Source organism: Anomaloglossus baeobatrachus (assembly GCF_048569485.1).
Source record: "Anomaloglossus baeobatrachus isolate aAnoBae1 chromosome 5 unlocalized genomic scaffold, aAnoBae1.hap1 SUPER_5_unloc_19, whole genome shotgun sequence".
Lineage (NCBI taxonomy): Eukaryota > Metazoa > Chordata > Amphibia > Anura > Aromobatidae > Anomaloglossus > Anomaloglossus baeobatrachus.
Genome location: NW_027441794.1, coordinates 708377 through 730418, shown reverse-complemented (window position 1 = coordinate 730418; position 22042 = coordinate 708377). Strand labels below are relative to the sequence as shown.

Sequence of the window (22042 nt, the reverse complement as noted above, 5' to 3'; positions counted from 1 at the left end):
GGTGTTTCGGGAATTCTTTGGGAGCTCTATAGTTCTAAAGTGTCCCCTGCTGTGGAGGATATACAAGATTTTTTGATGCAGGGAGATCTACCGACTCTCCTGCAGGACGATGCACGGGCATTAGATGCCCCATTTCGTCTGGAAGAGCTGGAGCTTGCGTTGTCATCAATGTCTAGTAATAAGTCCCCGGGTGCGGATGGCCTGCCGGCTGAGGTCTTTAAGTCTTATGGCTCAGTACTACTCCCCCAGCTGCTGGAAGTGTTCAATGAGGCACTAGAGATTGGAAGGCTGCCACCCTCCATGAACGAAGCCATAATTGTGGTAATTCCTAAACAGGATAAGGACCCCAGTCTGCCGGAATCCTACCGCCTGATATCCCTTCTCCCCGTGGATGTTGAAATTCTGGCAAAAGTCTTGGCTAACCGGTTAGCACGGATAATATCCTCCTTTATACATCCTGACCAAATGGGCTTTATGCCAAATAAATATACGGCCATTAATATCCGACGGCTCTATCTAAATCTGCAGCTACCAGCGGAAGGGGATCAGTTTAAAGCGGTGGTCTCTCTGGATGCTGCTAAGGCATTTGATAGTGTCGAGTGGAATTTTCTATGGGTGATATTGGATACAATGGGCTTTGGCGAAAGATTTATTTCATGGGTAAAGGTAAACGGGCTGTTGTCAGAGGGGTTTTCATTGCCTAGACTCTAGAGGGACTAGGCAGGGATGCCCATTGTCCCCACTGTTGTTTGCCATTGCCATTGAGCCACTTGCCGCGGTCCTGAGAACATCAAGAGGCGTGAAAGGTTTCCATCATGGTAACTTAACAGAGAAAGTCGCACTCTATGCGGACGATATGCTCCTTTTTTAGATGACTGGCTAAACTCCCTAAGAGAAGCCATAGATGTTATTGATCGTTTTGGCGCACTATCGGGTCTGACAATTAATTGGGGGAAATCATCTTTGATGACTTTGGGACCCGTCCCCCCTACCCCTGAGAACTTGGTAGGGCAGTTGATGATTACTCTTTCATTTAAGTACCTGGGAATCTTGATCAGTGAGAAGGTGGCAGACTTTGAGAAATTGAATATTACCCCTCTCTTGAGCAGATTTCAGCAGAAAACCAAGGCGTGGTGTAAACTCCCTTTGTCGGTGGTTAGCAGAGCTAATTTAGTGAAAATGATTCTAATGCCACAAGCTCTGTACCAGTTACATAATGCACCAATTTGGTTACCTCAACGGATTTTTCACAAAATCAACAGTATTTTCAGAGAGTTAATTTGGAAAAGGGGAATTGCGTGGATAAAATTGCAAACCCTTCAAAAGTCTAAAATGAGGGGGGGGGGGGAGGGGGCTGGCGGTTCCAGACCCATTTCTTTATTATCTGGCAGCCCAGTTACAACATTTTAAGAACTGGGAGGGGGAGGGTATGGGAACCCCATCGTCAATAGTATCAGTATTGCGTCATACTTTGAGGAAGAGAGCCTTACCTACGGAATTAGATTCAGGGGGATTTCTGAGAACCCCTGCCCCCGAACACCATACCTTAAGAGAAATGGGGAAGACCTGGGTAAAAGTAAAAGAAGTACTAAAGGTGGGGGTAGTCACTATGTGCTCACTCATATGGGGAAACCCGAATCTTCCTGAACTGGACAAACTATGTGGGTTTGAGCTATTGCAGCGGAAAGGGATCAAGAAGGTACAGCAACTGTTTGAGGAGGGGCGGGTTAAGACGTTTGAAGTGCTTAAAGGGGAATTTGGGATTCTGAACAACAGGTTTTTCCAATACCTTCAGGTGAGTCATGCGTGCGAGGTACAATCGGTATCTGTGAATATGTCGCCGGTGAATCGGACGCTGTTGTTGGACGCCTCGGTGGCGGCTGGGGACACTAAGGGCGCAATATCCTGGTATCACATGTACCTCCAAGATGCCAAATATAGGGGGGTGACCTGCGGTCTTAGGGATAGATGGCAGGGAGACATAGGGGCCGTTTCAGAGGAAATATGGGAGGAGGTATTGCAAAATATTCCACTGGTGTCGGTCAGTGAGTCACAGAGGCTGTCACAAGTGTTCTTAGTACATAGGAAATATAGAACTACGGCCTTTTTATTCAAAATAGGTGTCAGCCCTGACTCGTGCTGCTGGAAGTGTGGAGCTCCGGATGCGGATCTAATTCATCTTATGTGGAATTGTCCACGTTTGAGAAGATATTGGGTGGGGGTCCTTGACCTTATTGATTCGGTCTATTACTGCCGTATGGACCGCAAACCACTGACATGTATTCTTGGCTATACGGCGGAACTTCCTGTCCAGGAGGGGCATAAGATTGCTATCGCGCGCATACTGTACCAGGCACGGAAAGTCATTGCACGGTACTGGAAGGATAGCAAGATCCCTGATATCAAAGAGTTAATTGATAAGGTGAACTACACACTTCGGATGGAGAAATACACTTATCAAAAAAGAAGGGCATATAGGAAATTTGAGGAGTTGTGGGCCCCGTGGCTTGATATCCCGAATTTGGCTCCAAGGACACTGACTTGGGCTAGAGCCCTGACGGCAAACCTGTCCTAAGCCATAATGCATAAGAATGGGTATGAATGTTGGGTTGGATTGCAGATGCTCCAGTTGGATACTCTCAGTAGCTACTGTTCGATCACTGATACATGCCTTAATGTACCTTAGGATATAAAGTATTCAAATAAATATATACTGATTGGGGATCCTGTTTGGGGGAGGGAGGGAGGGAGGGGGATGGGAAGGGGTTTGTTGTGCATACCTGTGTGTATGCGGAATTTACCTGTTAAACCGAAATGTTAATAAAAAATTATTTGATTTAAAAAAAAGAGTCCAATGGGAACCGTAGGCAGGACGGATGACTGGAACCGGGTACAGGTGCTGGGTAGTAATAGCAGACGGGGTCCGGATCCAGCGGGATGTGCAGGCTGAAGTATCCAGATGGGATCCAGGATCGGTGACGGGTTCAAGCTGACGGAAGATGGCAGGATCCACAGCAGACAGTCACCGGGACACCTCCTGGGAAACCGGCATGCTGGACACAGTTGGGACGGCAGACAGGCACTGCGGAGGAGACAGGGTTAATCTGGGTACACAAGACAGAGGGACCTGAACACCTAGCTACAGGAACACGTTGAACAGGCACCGCCCACACGAAAAAGGAAGTGTTATATACCCTGTACATCAGCCATATCCTGTTCCTGGGACGCTGGCGATTTAAGAAGAGGTGAGTGAGCGCGCCCGCGCCCTAATGCGCATGCGCGAGGCCCGAGTGCTGGAGACCAGTGCAGGAAGCAGAGAGGAAGGTGAAGGAGATGCAGGGGAGCCAGGCATAGAGTCCTGGGTCGCAGCGGGACCCCGAGAGCGGCGGACGGGAGGCATGGAGGACACACAGGAGGGGGAGTGAGAGGTGCAGCCGCGGGCAGGAGGACCGGGGACGGGAGCGGTGAGTGACAGGCGGCGCCGGGATCCGGGGAGCGTGACACCTACGAGGTATTTTTATTAAACATGGGTCCCGAATCAAAAGAGAAAGGGCGCAAGACATAGTAAAAGCTCTTCATAGGGTTTCTGTACTGGAGCTCATGCACACACATCACTGTCCCCTATATCCTCACTTTCCTGTCCTGATCTGGCTGTAAAGCACTACAATGACACACTCAGGACTACGCTAGACCAAGTAGCGCCCCTCACCCTCAGAAAGACCAAACACAGAGTAAAACAGCCCTGGCTCACATCACAAACTCGATTTCTCCAGCGATGCTCCAGGAGCGCCGAACGCCTATGGAGGAAAACCCGCACACCAGAAAACTTCATCCACTACAAGTTCATGTTAAGGACCTATAACTATTCCCTTCACCTCGCCAAACAGACCTACTTCACCAACCTTGTTTCCTCACTTGCCAACAATCCAAAAAAACTCTTTGACACCTTTCACTCCCTCCTCAGTCCCAAAGTACAGACCCCTGTCACAGCCCTTCATGCTGATGACCTGGCCTCGTATTTCACAGAGAAAATTAAAAACATCCGCCAAGAGATCAGCTCCCAGCCACCAAGCCCTGTGAATCCCATCCCTCCCCATATCCCATCCAGCTCACTTTCCACATTTGACCCAGTCACAGAGGAGGAAGTCTCCAGGCTCCTATCCTCCTCTCGTCCTACAACTTGCCCTACTGATCCCTTCCCCACACCTCTACTCCAGTCCCTCTCTCCGGTTGTCGCCACTCACCTAACTAAAATCTTCAATCTCTCTCTCTCTTCGGGTATCTTCCCCTCCTCCCTCAAACACTCTATCATTACTCCATTATTAAAAAAACCTTCTCTCGATCCGTCCTGCACAAGCAACTACAGACCAGTCTCCAATCTCTCCTTCATCTCTAAACTCTTGGAGCGCCTGGTCTACTCTCGCCTCACCCGCTACCTCTCCTCTCACTCTCTTCTAGATCCTTTACAGTCTGGCTTCCGCCCTTTACACTCAACAGAAACTGCCCTTGTCAAAGTGACCAATGACCTATTGACAGCAAAACGTAACGGTGACCACTCTCTGCTTATTCTTCTTGACCTTTCTGCTGCCTTTGACACTGTTGACCACCATCTCCTTCTCTCTATGCTCCACTCTATCGGCCTAAAGGACACTGTTCTCTCCTGGTTCTCTTCCTATCTTTCTGGACGCTCATTCAGTGTATCATTTGCTGGCTCCACATCTTCTCCTCTTCCTCTCACTGTTGGGGTCCCTCAAGGTTCAGTCCTTGGCCCTCTTCTTTTCTCCCTCTACACTGCCCCAATTGGTCAGACCATCAGCAGATTTGGCTTTCAGTACCATCTTTATGCTGATGACACACAGCTATACACCTCCTCCCCTGAGCTCACCCCCGCTGTACTACAGAACACCAGTGACTGCCTGACTGCAGTTTGCAATGTCATGTCTGCTCTTTATCTGAAACTTAACCTTTCCAAAACTGAACTTCTTCTTTTCCCTCCATCTTCCAACTTTCCTCAACCTGACATCTCCCTCTCTGTGTGTGGCACAACGATAAGTCCTAGGCCGCAAGCCCGCTGCCTGGGGGTTATACTTGACACTGATCTCTCCTTCACCTCCCACATACAATCTCTTGCCCGCACCTGCCGCTTGCACCTCAAGAACATCTCTAGAATCCGCCCCTTTCTCACAATGGAAACGACAAAAACCCTCACCGTGGCCCTGATCCACTCTCGCTTGGACTACTGTAACTCTCTATTAATTGGTCTCCCCCTAACTAGACTCTCTCCTTTACAGTCAATCCTTAATGCAGCAGCCAGGGTCACCTATCTGGCTAACCGCTACTCGGATGCCTCTGCTCTGTGCCAGTCATTGCACTGGCTGCCCATATATCATAGGATCCAATTCAAACTGCTTGTTCTCGCCCACAAAGCTCTCCACAGTGCAGCACCCCCCTACATCTCCACCCTCCTCTCTGTCTATCAGTCCACCCGTTCTCTACGCTCTGGAAGCGACTTTCGACTAATATCCACACTAATTCGAACCTCCCACTCCCGGATCCAAGACTTCTTCCGAGCTGCACCAACCCTCTGGAACGCTCTACCCCAAGAAGTTAGGACAAATCACAACTTACTCAGCTTCAGACGCACCCTAAAGACGCATCTTTTTAGGGCGGCCTATCGCACTCCCTAATCAGATTCGATTCACATAGTCCCTCTACAACCTCTCACAACATAGCTCCACATCAAACTCCATGGCACCCAAAGGCATCTCAAGGCTCGGGCCCACTGGTCCAGGAAACCATTATCCAGCCCCATTTCCGTGAGATGGCTGGATTGTCATTGTAAATAAGCACTTGAACCTTGCCTCTCCCCCCATCTCATTGTAGATTGTAAGCTCTCACGAGCAGGGTTGTATTTTTTCCCCTCTAAATATTGTATTTCTATAACTGTTACTTGTATGTATATGATCCTCCTGAATTGTAAAGCGCTACGGAATATGTTGGCGCTATAGAAATAAAGATTATTATTATTATTATTATTACAACCGAGCCTTATCAGCCACGAATTTACAAGCTCTTCTACAAGCTAGGATAGAGGTAAAAAAACTATTAGATTCCTCATATAAGCGCCTAATACAGGTGGGGAAGGCGAGGTTTTATGAGTTTGGGGATAAGCCAGGCAGACTGTTGGCTAATGCGTTGAGAGAAGGGAGAGCTCATACCCTCATTCCTTGCATCAAAAATTCACGCGACAAACTACTTTATGCCACCCCTGACATCTCAAATACATTTCACGACTTTTAATCCAAGCTATATAATTTATCTGTTGAGCCCCCTGAGTCGAGTGATGGATGTCCTTTTAGACATTTTAATAGCTCTATAATTGAAGACCTAGAAAGCCCATTTTCATTGGAGGATATATTGGCGGTGATTCGCGACACACCTGGTAATAAGAGTCCTGGACCTGACGGGTTCCCCTCCAAATTTTACAAATCCTTTTCAGAACAGTTAGCATCCTTAATGCTTCTCTCCTTCAATTCAATTTCTGAGTCTGTCCCTTTCTGCCTCATTCCACCACGGTCCATATCTCTCTCCTCCGTAAGGCTGGAAAAGACCCCACGGCGTGTAGCAGATTTAGACCAATATCACTTCTTAATGTAGATTTAAAAATCTATGCCAAACTTTAGGCAAATAGACTTGGCCCCCTGCTCCCTGACCTGATTCATTTAGACCAGGTCGGATTTGTCCCGGGCAGGGAGGCAAGGGACAATACAATAAAGACCCTGGACCTAATCCAACAGGCACACACTAAAAAGCTCTCACTGATGTTGTTATCTTTGGATGCCGAGAAGGCTTTTGACAGACTCCTGGCAGTCACTTTCACAGACACTGGACCATATAGTCCTGGGGCCAGTTTTCTCGTCTAAGATTATGGCCTTATATCATTCTCCGACTGCGTATCTTAAAATCAACGGCACTCTGTCAGGACCCTTCTCCATATGAAACGGGACCGGCAGGGGTGTCCTTTGTCACCTTTACTATATACAGTTAGGTCCAGAAATATTTGGACAGTGACACAAGTTTTGTTATTTTAGCTGTTTACAAAAACATGTTCAGAAATACAATTATATATATAATATGGGCTGAAAGTGCACACTCCCAGCTGCAATATGAGAGTTTTCACATCCAAATCGGAGAAAGGGTTTAGGAATCATAGCTCTGTAATGCATAGCCTCCTCTTTTTCAAGGGACCAAAAGTAATTGGACAAGGGACTCTAAGGGCTGCAATTAACTCAGAAGGCGTCTCCCTCGTTAACTTGTAATCAATGAAGTAGTTAAAAGGTCTGGGGTTGATTACAGGTGTGTGGTTTTGCATTTGGAAGCTGTTGCTGTGACCAGACAACATGCGGTCTAAGGAACTCTCAATTGAGGTGAAGCAGAACATCCTGAGGCTGAAAAAAAAGAAAAAATCCATCAGAGAGATAGCAGACATGCTTGGAGTAGCAAAATCAACAGTCGGGTACATTCTGAGAAAAAAGGAATTGACTGGTGAGCTTGGGAACTCAAAAAGGCCTGGGCGTCCACGGATGACAACAGTGGTGGATGATCGCCGCATACTTTCTTTGGTGAAGAAGAACCCGATCACAACATCAACTGAAGTCCAGAACACTCTCAGTGAAGTAGGTGTATCTGTCTCTAAGTCAACAGTAAAGAGAAGACTCCATGAAAGTAAATACAAAGGGTTCACATCTAGATGCAAACCATTCATCAATTCCAAAAATAGACAGGCCAGAGTTAAATTTGCTGAAAAACACCTCATGAAGCCAGCTCAGTTCTGGAAAAGTATTCTATGGACAGATGAGACAAAGATCAACCTGTACCAGAATGATGGGAAGAAAAAAGTTTGGAGAAGAAAGGGAACGGCACATGATCCAAGGCACACCACATCCTCTGTAAAACATGGTGGAGGCAACGTGATGGCATGGGCATGCATGGCTTTCAATGGCACTGGGTCACTTGTGTTTATTGATGACATAACAGCAGACAAGAGTAGCCGGATGAATTCTGAAGTGTACCGGGATATACTTTCAGCCCAGATTCAGCCAAATGCCGCAAAGTTGATCGGACGGCGCTTCATAGTACAGATGGACAATGACCCCAAGCATACAGCCAAAGCTACCCAGTAGTTCATGAGTGCAAAAAAGTGGAACATTCTGCAATGGCCAAGTCAATCACCAGATCTTAACCCAATTGAGCATGCATTTCACTTGCTCAAATCCAGACTTAAGACGGAAAGACCCACAAACAAGCAAGACCTGAAGGCTGCGGCTGTAAAGGCCTGGCAAAGCATTAAGATGGAGGAAACCCAGCGTTTGGTGATGTCCATGGGTTCCAGACTTAAGGCAGTGATTGCCTCCAAAGGATTCGCAACAAAATATTGAAAATAAAAAATTTTTTTTGGGGTTTGGTTTATTTGTCCAATTACTTTTGACCTCCTAAAATGTGGAGTGTTTGTAAAGAAATGTTTACAATTCCTACAATTTCTATCAGATATTTTTGTTCAAACCTTCAAATTAAACGTTACAATCTGCACTTGAATTCTGTTGTAGAGATTTCATTTCAAATCCAATGTGGTGGCATGCTGAGCCCAACTTGCGAAAATTGTGTCACTGTCCAAATATTTCTGGACCTAACTGTATTTTAGTCATGGAACACTTGTTTTCGGCCATTAGGACCAACCCGGATATACAGGGAATTAAGCGGGCTTTACATGTTGCGACATCGGCAACGAGATATCGTCGGAGTCACGTCGTTAGTGACGCACATCCGGCGCCGTTACTGACATCGCAGCGTGTAACGCAAATGAGCGACGATCAACGAGCACAAAAAAGTCACAAATCGTTGCTTGTTGTCACGTCGCTCATTTCCATAATATCGCTGCAGCGACAGGTATGATGTTGTTTGTCGTTCCTGCGGCAGCACACATCGCTATGTGTGACGCCGTTGGACCGACAAACATCACCTTACCTGCGTCCACCAGAAAAGGAGGAAGGAAGGAGGTGGGCGGCATGTTTCGGCCGCTCATCTCCGCCTCTCCTTTTCTATTGGGCGGCGGTTCAGTGACACTGCTGTGGCGTCGCTTTGATGCTGAACGAACCGCCCCCTTAGAAAGGAGGCAGATCGCCGGTCACAGCGACGTCGCAGAGCAGGTATGTACGTGTGACGCTGCTTTAGCGATAATGTTTGCTACAGCAGCGATCACCACTTATCGCATGTGCGACGGGGCGGGTGTTATCACGCTCGGCATCGCTAGCATCGGCTAGCGATGTCGCAATGTGTAAAGCCCGCTTTAGGATCGCCAATCGGGAGCATAAATGCGCCGCGTTTGCTGACAATCTCCTTGTATATCTGTGTAATCCCCTCACATCTCTCCCGTCCCTAATGCTGGAACTAAACCGCTTTAGCAAGTGGTCCAACTTTAAAATCAATTTTGATAAATCAGAGGCCCTAAATATCTCTTTGCCTCAAACAACAGTAAATGCTATAAAACCAAACTTCCCCTTTAGATGGCCACCTCACGGCAGTATTGGATACTTGGGCATTAATATCACATCCGATCTGACCAGGCTCTTTCAACTAAATTATCACAGTTTTCTGTCAAAACTTGAGGGAGACTTAGGGGTACTTTGCACACTGCGACATCGCTAGCCGATGCTAGCGATGCCGAGTGCGATAGTACCCGCCCCCATCGCACATGCGATATCTTGTGATACCTGCCGTAGCAAACATTATCGCTATGGCAGCTTACTTGCCCTGCGACGTCGCTCTGGCCGGCGAACCGCCTCCTTCCTAAGGATGCGGGTCGTGCGGCGTCACAGCGACGTCACACGGCAGGTGGCCAATAGAAGCGGAGAGGCTGAGATGAGCGGGACGTTAACATCCCACCCACTTCCTCTCTTCCGCATAGCCGGTGGAGGCAGGTAAGGAGATGTTCCTCGCTCCTGCGGCTTCACACACAGCGATGTGTGCTGCCGCAGGAACGAGGAACAACATTGTACCTGCGGTCGACCCGACATTATAGAAATGGCCGACGCTATACAGATCGCCGATTTACGACGCTTTTGCGATCGTTTATCGGCGCATCTAGGCTTTACACGTTGCAACATCGTTACTGGTGCCGGATGTGCATCACTTTCGATTTGACCCCGACAATATCGCAGTAGCGATGTCGCAACGTGCAAAGTACCTCTTAAGGCCGTTTTATAAGCTACTACATCGCTAAAGCGAGGTCGTTGGGGTCACGAATTTTGTGACGCACATCCGGCCGCGTTAGCGATGTCGTGTGTGACACCTAGTAGCGATTTTGAATCGTCGCAAAAACGTGCAAAATCGCTAATCGGTGACATGCCCCCCTATTCCCAATTATCGTTGCTGCTGCAGGTACAATGTTGTTCGTCGTTCCTACGGCAGCACACATCGCTATGTGTGACACCGCAGGAACAAGGAACCTCACCTTACCTGCGTCCCGCTGGCAATGAGGAAGGAAGGAGGTGGGCGGGATGTTCGTCCCGCTCATCTCCGCCCCTCCTCTTTGATTGGGCGGCTGCTTAGTGACGTCGCTGTGACACCGAACGAACCACCCCCTTAGAAAGGAGGCAGTACGCCGGTCACAGCGATGTCGCTATGCAGATAAGTATGTGTGATGAGTCCATGCGATTTTGTGCGCCACGTGCAGCGATATGCCCGTGATGCACAAACGATGGGGGCAGGTATGCACGCTAGCAATCACGCTAGCGAGATCGCAGCGTGTAAAGCGGCCCTTAGCCTCATGGCAAAGGGGTACTCTTTCATGGTTCGGCAGGATTAGCGCTCTCAGGATGACGGCCCTGCCAAGATTGCTGTATTTGATACAGACGGTCCCGGTTTACATTCCGGCAGCCTACCGGGCTAGGATACAGCGCTTATTCAATCAATTTGTTTGGTCAAAGATGCGCGCCCGTCTCGGGAGTAGCATCTTAACTAGGACCAAGAACGCATGAGGAGCGGGGTTGCCCGATTGTAGGCGGTATTACATGGCGGCCGTTCACGCCAGAGTTCTGGACCTTTTGCATAGCTCTAGATCTAAGCTTTGGGTTTGTCTGGCACAGTGCCGAGCCTGCCGTGAACCTGGCCACTCCTTACCAAACATAAGATTGAGATGTCCTATAGCACTAAACAAATATTGAAAACTGTACACTCCACATCTTTACGCAATCGCCTGATTCAGTCCAGAGGACCCCTTATGCCATTAACCGATAACCCAGAGTTTTTACCGGGGGCATCATCCAACAATTTTCTGGGAAGCACGAAACAGAACCCCTTGAGATTGAACCAGGTGGCCCCGGGGGGATCCCTCCTACCACTCCTGGAGATTGTTGTGCTCAACTCAAACACTTCATAACTTCATAAGACATTGTCATGGCTCATCCCTCACTCCAAACACCTTTTGAAAACCTTTGTACTGTGTCCTCCGATACACGTCAAGCAATATCAAAAGTGTACAAGCTCATAACAAGCGCAGCAGAGGCGTCTCTTCCTCGCTTCTGTGCGGCTTGGGAGGCAAAGCTCAATCAGACGTTCCTTGGGAATCAGTGGGAGCGTTGTTTCCGTCTGACCCACAAGTCCGTGGTTGCCACCAGGATGCAAGAAAGCAGCTATAAAATACTTTCTAGGTGGTACAGGGTCCCAACTTCCCTTCATGCGTGGTGTCCCGAAGTACCTGATACCTGTTGGCGTTGTGGAGCGCAGGGGGGCACCATGTCCCACATCTGGTGGTACTTCCCGAGCTTAGCGGTCTTTTGGAACAAAGTACTAGCAGCCATACAGGAGGTCACCGGGATCACAGTCCCTATTTGCCCACAGGCAGTTTTATTGTACATCTTTAACGTATCGCAAAAGGCCTATAAAAAATCCCTCTTGGGCCACCTTCTTCAGGCACCAAGACAGTGATTCTTCGGCGTTGGAAGGATCCTACTCCCCCTACGCTAGAGGAGTGGGTAATGGAGGTGAATGTGATTCATCGCATGGAAATGGTGATGGCCTAGTCGTGTGGCCAGACAGTAGAGACGGCCACTAAATGGTTTCAGTGGGAATCATTCCTGTCTGGTAGAACATTTCTTGAACTAATTTAATCTCCGGAAAATAGGCACTTTGGCCCTATCTCCCTCAGTCACCATACACCACCTTTCTGACAAGTTTTGGTCCAACGGACAATGTATCAGACCCGGCCGACGCGTTCTACTCTTTACCTCTCCTCCTCTTTCTCCAACTTATTCTTTCTTTTCTATATATCGTGAATGCCCCTCTCCTTAACCTCTCTTCTTTGTTTTATTATTTTTTGTGGTTTAAAATGACTATCCATGTATTATGTCAATCATCTACCTACTGTTATGAAGTCTGCGAATGTGTTGTATCGTATAGACTTTTGATTCGCAATATTTGTGATAGCATGGACCAATGTTCTTGTGCCACCCTCGTGCCAGCAGCCAGTCGCTGCTCGGACCCGGACCTTCAGGGTTGGTGGCTTGAGGGTCTCTGGACCCGGGGGTCTCGTGGACACGGCGAATAAAAATAGGGAGACGTAGATGTACGGGCTAAGTCGTAATAAGTTCGTGACGCCACCCACGGTGTGTGGAGAGGTGGGACATCACCGCTGCTGTTACAGGGCACTCGGGGGGAGATGTTGTGCAGCAAGATGTTAACCCCTCTGTGGGCAGGATTGGTGGCCCCGGGACCCGATGGCTCTGGAGCAAGGGGGATGACGACCGTAGGGGGTGCTGGTGTACTCCCTGTCAGTAGTAAAACACGCAAGTCTCTGGTAAACGAAGGTGGTGGTGGCCAGTGCTGCGGCCGGTTGCGTTCGGGATCCCCCACCCGGCTGGTGGTCTCTATCCTTTTCCTGCACCTTTTTGTGTCAAATGGATCTTCCCGGTATGAAACTCGGGAGTCCGCTCCAGGCTGGGTGTGGCCTAAGGAGCCGTGCCCGCAGACGCTGACCCTTGGGATCTCTGGGCCCTGGCGGTGACCTCTTATCCTGAATTAGGTGGGCTGTTGTCTTCTATGAGGGACTTTGGGTGGGACAGGACCTCTAGTCCTGGCCTCAATCGGTTAATTAATTAGTTCTAGTAGGTTCTGGTTCTGGCTTCAGGTGTCCGAGTACCCCCCTTTGTGCACGGTTTCCGGTCAGGTCCCCGGTGTAGGTACCGGCGGGCTACAACCCTGTCCTGGTTCACCTCGGTTCTGCCGAGCCGTCTTCCCGTCTCCTGTCGATGGAGACCACCATCTGCCTCCTAGCCAGTGGCACCAGGGCTCCTACCCTTGTACCTGTCAGTTTACTTCAGGCCTGAAACACAGGCCTGACCTCCACTCTCACTGAACTCTGAAACTCCACTGCTTGCTTTCCCGCCCCGGGCAGTCTAAACCCTTGGGTGGGCGAGCACCAATCACCTGGCCACGCCCACTGTTGTGTCTATCTGTCCCTAAGAGGGTGACTAGGTTTTAATGGTTGGCTGTGTGTTTCCTAGTGTGGGAAAGGTGTAATGCGGGGACCTACCTGTGACTACCTGGTTTTGCCAGGGCATCACACTGCCCCTTGGTTAAACACAGACCGTCAGTGGGCTGTCCGACCACCACCGGTTTATTTTTACTGCAGAAAGATAAAAGAATAAAACATTTTTTAAACATAATAACATATTTACATTGTAAGAATATTTTGAATTCTTCCTTTATGGGAGGCAGGCTACTTAAACGTTACATAACATAACCGGGACGTGACGGGACCGGGTCCTTCTCGCCTTTACCACCCAAACAAACCTAACCCTGGTGCCACCGCTAAGCACTGGTGCGCACCCCTTGCCAAAGTCCAGGTTAAGTCCGGGTGCCGAAACGGGCTGGGTAAAAAGTTCCTTACCCGGCAGTCCTTTCAAGGACCCCATGTCCAGGGGACCCCTGACCCGGAGGATAGTCACTGGTCCCAATGGTGACAGGGCCTCGGTCTACTCTACCGCAGGCCCATCCTCCAATCAGCCTCTCCGGAGACTGCTGCAAAATGAAAAGGACGGTCAATCATAACATTTAAACTCCGCTGCCGGAACAGCCTCCTTCTGCAGCTTTTCCCCAGACCACCACTGGACAGCACGAGTCCCCAATGCCACCTTCGCTCACAGGCAGCACTGTCCAAAAGACTCCGTCTTCAGCTTCCGGCAGTGCGGGTACGACTGCTCCTCCATACCGGGCTCCATCCTCCACCTGGGGCTCCCACCCCAGATGGCGTCTCCACTTAGAACTTGCAGGGGTGAAGACGTTCAACAAGAACGGAGCGCTGTGTCATTTAACTCTTCAACTGCCCTGCTACCCTCCACCTGTCATGCAGATGGCCTCCTCCGGAACATGAGGACGTTCAACAAGGGTCGCAAGTCCCTTAAACAGTTAACTTTCAACTTTAAAACTTGGTGTGAGCTCCTTTAAAACCGGCCATTCTCAGGGCACGCACTGGCAAAGTGACCAGGCTGTCTGCAGTATCTACAGATTGGTATTATCATACCCCCAGCGGCAGTCGGGGCCTCCGTATCACCCTCGGAGCCGCTGTCATCCGTCTCTGAGCTAGACGCCATTCCCGGGCGGACTGCGGACTGCCGGAGCCGACATCCTTCCTGTGGCAGGCGGCTCACCGCCAGCTGCTACACGGGGAATCATTACCAGAGCCCAAGGGTCCACGCTCCTGCGACCGGAGCAGGAGCTGCAGCTTCCTCACCGGCTGCTTCATTTGCGGGCGCCGCCGCTCCGGCGGTCGGCGCGGGGTCGGCATCAAGTTTAGGAGCCGACATCTTCCCGCTTCTCCCCCTTGGTCTTTTGCCGGCACTCCTCTTTCAGGCCTGTAAGTTTCGTTTTTCGACTTCTGGCCTCGCTTTCCGGCCGCGTTACCAGGGGGCGGCGCTTCGGTTTTCGCGCCCTTTTCGCGGGGAAGAAGATGATGGGCTGTAGTTTTTTGCGCCAAAATGGTGAACAAAATGGCAACTTCTGAAATTTCGGCAACGGATCACCGCTGACTGTCCAAGACAAGGCGCACTTCCACAAGGTAAGTGGATGGGTAAGTATACTGTTTGTGACGCCAAGTTTCAGGATGTGCCGTCCCCGTGCCAGCAGCCGGTTGCTGCTCGGGCCCGAACCTTCAGGGGTGGTGGCTCGAGGGTCTCTGGACCCGGGGGTCTCGCGGACACGCTGAATTAAAATGGGGGGACGTAGATGTACGGGCTAGGCCGTAATAAGTTTGTGACGACACCCACGGTGTGTGGTGAGGTGGGACACCACCGCTGCTGTTACAGGGCACCCGGGGGGAGATGTTGTGCAAAAAGATGTTAACCCCTCCATGGGCAGGGATGGTGGCCCCGGGACCCGAGGCTCTGGAGCAGGGGGGATGACGACCGTAGGGGGTGCTGGTGTACTCACTGTCAGCAGTAAAACACGCAAGTCTCTGGTAAACCAAGGTAGTGGTGGCCTGTGCCGTGGCCGGTTGAGTTCGGGATCCCCCACCCGGCTGGTGGTCTCTATCCTTCTCCTGCACCTTTTTGTGTCAAATGGATCTTCCCGGTATGAAACTCGGGAGTCCGCTCCCGGCTGGATGTGGCCTAAGGAGCCGTGCCCACAGACGCTGGCCCGTGGGATCTCTGGGCCCTGGCGGTGACCTCTTATCCCGAATCAGTGGGCTGTTGTCTTCTATGAGGGACTTTGGGTGGGACAGGACATTTAGTCCTGGCCTCAATCGGTTAATTAACCAGTTCAAGTAGGTTCTGGTTCTGGCTTCAGGGTCCGAGTACCCCCCTTTGTGCACGGCTTCCGGTTGGGTCCCCGGTGTAGGTACCGGTGGGCTACAACCCTGTCCCGGTCCACCTTGGTTCTGCCGAGCCATCTTCCCATCTCCTGTCGAAGGAGACCACCGTCTGCCTCCTAGCCAGTGGCACCAGGGCTCCTACCCTGGTACCTGTCAGTTTACTTCAGGCCTGACACACAGGCCTGACCTCCACTCTCTCTGAACTCTGAAACTCCACTGCTTGCTTTCCCGCCCCGGGCAGTCTAAACCCCTGGGTGGGAATGCACCAACCACCTGGCCATGCCCACTGGTATGTCTATCTGTCCCTAAGGGGGTGACTAGGTTTTAATGGTTGGCTGTGTGTTTCCTAGTGTGGGAAAGGTGTAATGCGGGTGCTTACCTGTGACTACCTGCTTTTACCAGGGCGTCACATTCTCTTTATGTATTGTTTTAAAATTCAATAAAACTTTAAAGTGGAAAAAAAAAAAGAAAATGCCAGCCGCTCATTATTCCATCTCATATTCACTGCTTCCCCCACCCACCGGCGCCTATGATTATTTGCAGTCAGACACACCCCCACGCTGAGTGACAGCTGTCTCACTGCAACCAATCACAGCCGCCGGTGGGTGGGTCTCTTTCATGCAGTACAATAAATAAATAATTTAAAAAAAAACGGCGTGCGGTCCCCCTCAATTTTGATACCAGCCGAGATAAAGCCACACGGGTGAAGGCTGGTATTCTGAGGATGGGGAGCCCCATGTTATGGGGAGCCAACCAGCCTAAAAATATCAGCCAGCAGCTGCCCGGAATTGCCGCATCCATTAGATGCGACAGTCCCAGGACTTTTACCCGGCTCATCCCGAATTGCCCTGGTGCTGTGGCAATCGGGGTAATAAGGAGTTAAAGGTAGCCCATAGCTGCCACTAAGTCTTAGGTTAATCATGGCAGGCATCTATGAGACACCCCCCATGATTAACCTGTAAGAGAAAGTAAATAAACACCTACACCCGAAAAAATCCTTTTTTTTTAATAAAAGACAAAAAAACACCATCTTACACCACTTTATTTATCACCAAATACCCCTCCAGGTCCGGCGTAATCCACATGAGGTCCCACAATGCTTTCATCTCTGCTACATCAGAAGCTGACAGGAGCGGCAGTAAAACACCACCGCAATCTGTGAGCTCCACGCAGAAACTGTAGTGAATAGCTCTGTCAGCGGGTACGTCACTGAAGTAGTGGCGGGGTATGTGCGGTGATGATGGGGGCGGTAGTGCCGATGTATGTGCGGTGATGATGGGGGGCGGTAGTGCCGGTGTGTGTGCAATGATGATGGGGCTGTAGTGCCTGTGTGTGTGCGGTGATGATGGGGGTTGGTAGTGCCGGTGTGTGTGCGATGATGATGGGGGTGGTAGTGCCGATGTGTGCAGTGATGATGGGGGCGGTAGTGCCAGTGTGTGCGGTGATGATGGGGGCGGTAGTGCCTGCTTGTGTGCGGTGATGATGGGGCGGTAGTGCCGGTGTGAGCGGTGATGATGGGGGCGGTAGTGCCAGTGTGTGCAGTGATGATGGGGGCGGTAGTGCTTGCATATGCGGTGATGATAAAGGTGGTAGTGCCGGTGTGTGTGCAGTGATCATGGGGGCGGTAGTGCCGCTGACAGATTTCAGCAAAATTACGCATCCGTTGGGTCTGTTAGCAACACAAAAATTGACGGATGCGTCATTTCGACGCAGCAACGGACCTGGCAGGTGAGACACAACACAAGTGTGAAAACAGCCTAAAGGCCGCTTTGCACGCTACAATATATCTTACGATGTGTCGGCGAGGTCACGTCGTAAGTGACGCACATCCGGCATCGTAAGGTACATTGTAGTGTGTGACAGGTACGTGCGATTGCGATTGAACGTTAAAACGTTCATCGCATGCACGTCGTTCAATTCCTAAAAATGGAACGGCAGATTGTTCATCGTACCCGGTGTAGCACACATCGCAGTGTGTGACACCCTGGGAACGATGAACAGATCTTACCTGCGTCCCACATCTCCTGGCTGACAATGCGGAAGGAAGGAGGTGGGCGGGATGTTTACATCCCACTCATCTCCGTCCCTCCGCCTCTATTGGCCAGCTGCCGCGTGACGTCGATGTGACGCCGAACGTCCCTCCCACTCCAGAAAGTGGACGTTTGCCGCGCACATCGAGGTCGTATGGACGGGTAAGTACGTGTGACAGGAAAAAATCGTATGTGCAACACGTTCAACAAATTGAACGTGCCGCACATACGATGGGGGCGGTTACGATCGCATACAATATCGTATGCTGAATCGTAACATGTAAAGCAGGCTTAAGATGTTGAAATTGGACAACAGATTCAGAATACATTTTTTCAGAATTTCTGATGTTATGGTTTAAAAACAAAAAATGTACTTTTAAGATAATATCATTGAGAAATAATAACTGTTTATTTTTAGCAGATGTCTGTATTGGGACTTCAGATGGAAATCTAATATCGTCAGAATTTAAAACAGATGATCAAAGTATCACACATGATACATATGAAGAGCATGCTGTTGTTCCAGATATACCTCCAGTCCTTCCTCGGAAAGCTTTATCATCTGATCTTTTAAAACAAGTCCAAAAGTCCGATTTATCACAGAATTTTAATCAAAATGAAAGTTGCAGAAGGGATGTGGAACATGTAACGACTCCTACAAGGGAGAAACCATTTTCATGTTCAAAATGTGGGAAATGTTTTATCAGGAGATCAACTCTTAATATCCATCAAAAAACTCACACAGGGGAGAAGCCATTTTCATGCCCAGAATGTGGTAAATGTTTTACTCAGAAAACAAACCTTGCTAATCATCAAAAAATTCACACAGGGGAGAAGCCATTTTCATGTTCAGAGTGTGGGAAATGTTTTATTCGGAAATCGTCTCTTGTTGAGCATCAAAGAATTCACACAGGAGAGAAGCTATTTTCATGTTCAGAGTGTGGGAAATGTTTTATTCGGAAATCGGATCTTGTTGAACATCAAAGATCTCACACAGGGGAGAAGCCATTTTCATGCCCAGAATGTGGAAAATGTTTTACTCAGAGAACAACCCTTGCTAATCATCAAAAAATTCACACAGGGGAGAAGCCATTTTCATGTTCAGAGTGTAAGAAATGTTTTATTCGGAAACCGGCTCTTGTTGAGCATCAAAGAATTCACACAGTGGATAAGCAATTTCCATGTTCAGAGTGTGGGAAATGTTTTATTCGGAAATCGTCTCTTGTTGAGCATCAAAGTTCTCACACAGGGGTGAAGCCATTTTCATGTTCAGAGTGTGGGAAATGTTTTTTTCGGAAATTGTATCTTGTTGCGCATCAAAGATCTCACACAGGGGAGAAGCCATTTTCATGTTCAGAGTGTGGGAAATGTTTTATTCGGAAATCAGATCTTGTTGAGCATCAAAAAATTCACACAGGGAAGAAGCCATTTTCATGTTCAGAATGTGAGAAATGTTTTAGTCGGAAATCATATCTTTTTGTTCATCAAAGATCTCACACAGGGGAGAAGCCATTTTCATGTTCAGAATGTGGGAAATGTTTTATTCGGAAATCAGATCTTGTTGAGCATCAAAAATTTCACACAGGGGAGAAGCCATTTTCATGTTCAGAATGTGGGAAATTTTTTACCATGAAATCACGTCTTATTGAACACCAAAACACTCACACAGAAGAGAAAGAATATTCTTGTTCAGAGTGTGGGAAATGTTTTACTCAGAAATCATATCTTAATATCCATCAAAGATCTCACAAAGAGGAGAAGCTATTTTCATGTTCAGAATGTGAGAAATGTTTTACTCGGAGATCACTTCTTGTTAGACATGAGAAAATTCACACAGGGGAGAAGCCATTTTCATGTTCAGAATGTGGGAAATGTTTTACTCGGAGATCACTTCTTGTTAGACATGAGAAAATTCACACAGGGGAGAAGCCATTTTCATGTTCAGAATGTGGGAAATGTTTTACTCTGAGATCACTTCTTGTTAGACATGAGAAAATTCACACAGGGGAGAAGCCATTTTCATGTTCAGAATGTGGGAAATGTTTTATTCAGAAAACACACCTTGTTGCTCATCAAAGATCTCACACAGGGGAGAAGCCATTTTCATGCCCAGAATGTGGTAAATGTTTTACTAGGAAATCACGTCTTGTTTACCATAAAAAAATTCACACAAAATAAATCATTTTTATGTTCTGAATGTGGAAAATGTAATTCTCAGAAATCAGATCTTGGTAAACATCTGAAGAAGCCGCACAGGGCAGGAACCTTTTTCATGTTGTGAATAATTGAAATGTTTAACTGGTAAATCAAGTCTTGCCAACATCAGAAAACCAACAGAGCGGAGCAGTTATTTTTGCTTTCAGAATTTAGCAAATGTTTTTATCATTAATCAGGTCCTGTTGTTAAATAAGTCACACGGGAGAAGCCATCATGATGTACCATAATTCAAAGGGTTTTATCCAAAAATTGGCTACAATTGCTCAAGTAAGAATTGTTGAGGGAAAGAACCATTTTCTTTCTTTTTAAACTTATCGTATTTTTCAGACCATAAGATGCACCTAGGTTTTAAAGGAGGAAAATAGGGGAATAAATTGAAGCAAAAAATGTGTTCATGATGCACTGTTGTGGGGGGATCTGCTACTGACACTGTTACAGGGGTAATATCCCTCAATTTTCTAGCGCAATGTGTTTTTTGTCTTTCCCTTTAAATAGTGCTTATCACAAATCTGTGGCTGCCTTTTTTATTTACTAAAGCAGAGGAGAGCCGCAGATTAGTGAATTTTCTAAATATAATCCAGTACCAAAACGTTTAGAAGTGCCCCTAATGTCCCCCAAAATGAACTTCCAGGTTGCGAGATCCCAAAAGCCTCAGTGATCACTGTCAGTGAAAGAGTGAGCTCTACGACCCCAGCACTGCAGCAAGCTTCTTAAGCAGCTCAGCAAAAAACCTTAAAAGAGTATGTGACAGCGATGGATTAGTTGAGAGAGCAATGTCTCATGCTTAGAGCAGCTGCAGAGATTTGTGGGATCCCGCTCTGCACACTGAGATCCCACAAAATGGAAATTCGGGCTCAACTCTGCTAGTAAGGCTATGTGCGCACTGGGAAATGGAATTTTCTTGAGAAAATTCCGCATGCTCTCAAAGATTACCGCACCCGCGGTAAAAAACCGCGGCAAACCGCACCCGAAAACCGCATGCGGTTTGCCGCGGTTTGCTGCGGTTTCACCGCGGTATTGTTCGCGGTATTGCCGCGGTTTTGCCGCGTGCGGGTTGGGATGTGCTTTATTGCATTCAATGCAATAAAGCACATTGAAAAAAAAAAAAAGTCATTTAATTCTGAGATAGTAGATAGATAGACAGAAGAATAGATAGAGGGATAGATAGATAGACAGACAGATAGAGGGATAGATAGACACATAGATAGAGGACAGATCGCTACATTTCCCACGGTCGGCTGTGAGTTCACATTACCGGCCGTGGGAAATGACCGGTAATTACCTCTGCTGTCTGCTGCATTCATTCAGCGCTGTGTCTGTGACAGTTGCGGCTGGATGTAAGCAGCGCAGGACCTGTGGATTATGCTGGAGCTGTGGATTACGCCGGAGCTTTGGTGCGGGAGGGGTTAATAAAATGGTGAACGAGGCTTGTTTGTTTTATTTAAAATAAAGGATTTTTCTGTGTGTTTTATTCACTTTACTTACGGGTTGATCATGTCAGCTGTCTCATAGACGCTGCCATGATCAAGCCTGGAGTTAATGGCGGTGATCCACCACCATTAACCCCTTGTATTACCCTGCTGCCACTGCTACACGGCGGCAGGAAGAGCCGGGGACACGCCGGTACTGCTGCATAATGCATGCGACAGTCCCGGGGCAGCTGCGGCTGATATTCTCGGCTGCGGGAGGGGGAGTGAGGCGGGGGACATTAACCCTGCCCCTCTCCCTCCCCAGCCTGAGAATACCGGGCCGCCGCTGTGTGCTTACCTCGGCTGGAAGGTGAATATGCAGCGGAGCCCACGTTCTTTGTTTTCTATATTTCCGTTTTCTTTCTATGTGTGTTCTATGTGTCTTTGATCTGTGTCTGTGATGTCTGTGTCTATGTGTTCTGTGTGTTTGTTTACTCTCTGCAAGGCTTCCTCTTCCTGTA

General features: G+C 48.5%; 1 protein-coding gene across 2 annotated transcripts in view; it reads left to right on the top strand.

Annotated features, from left to right (window-relative positions):
• LOC142258941 (uncharacterized) overlaps window positions 1-21001 on the top strand; it is a 38598-nt gene extending 17597 nt beyond the window's left edge. Inside the window, exon 3 of one of the 2 annotated variants that reach the window (XM_075331495.1) lies at window positions 18317-21001. In XM_075331495.1, the coding sequence (XP_075187610.1) occupies window positions 18317-20073 (1757 nt within the window). In that variant the 3' untranslated portion in view covers window positions 20074-21001. Of the gene's footprint in view, window positions 1-18313 lie in introns of both variants that reach the window. The other variant, XM_075331494.1, reaches the window with a different exon arrangement.
• Window positions 21002-22042: the final 1041 nt, after the last annotated feature.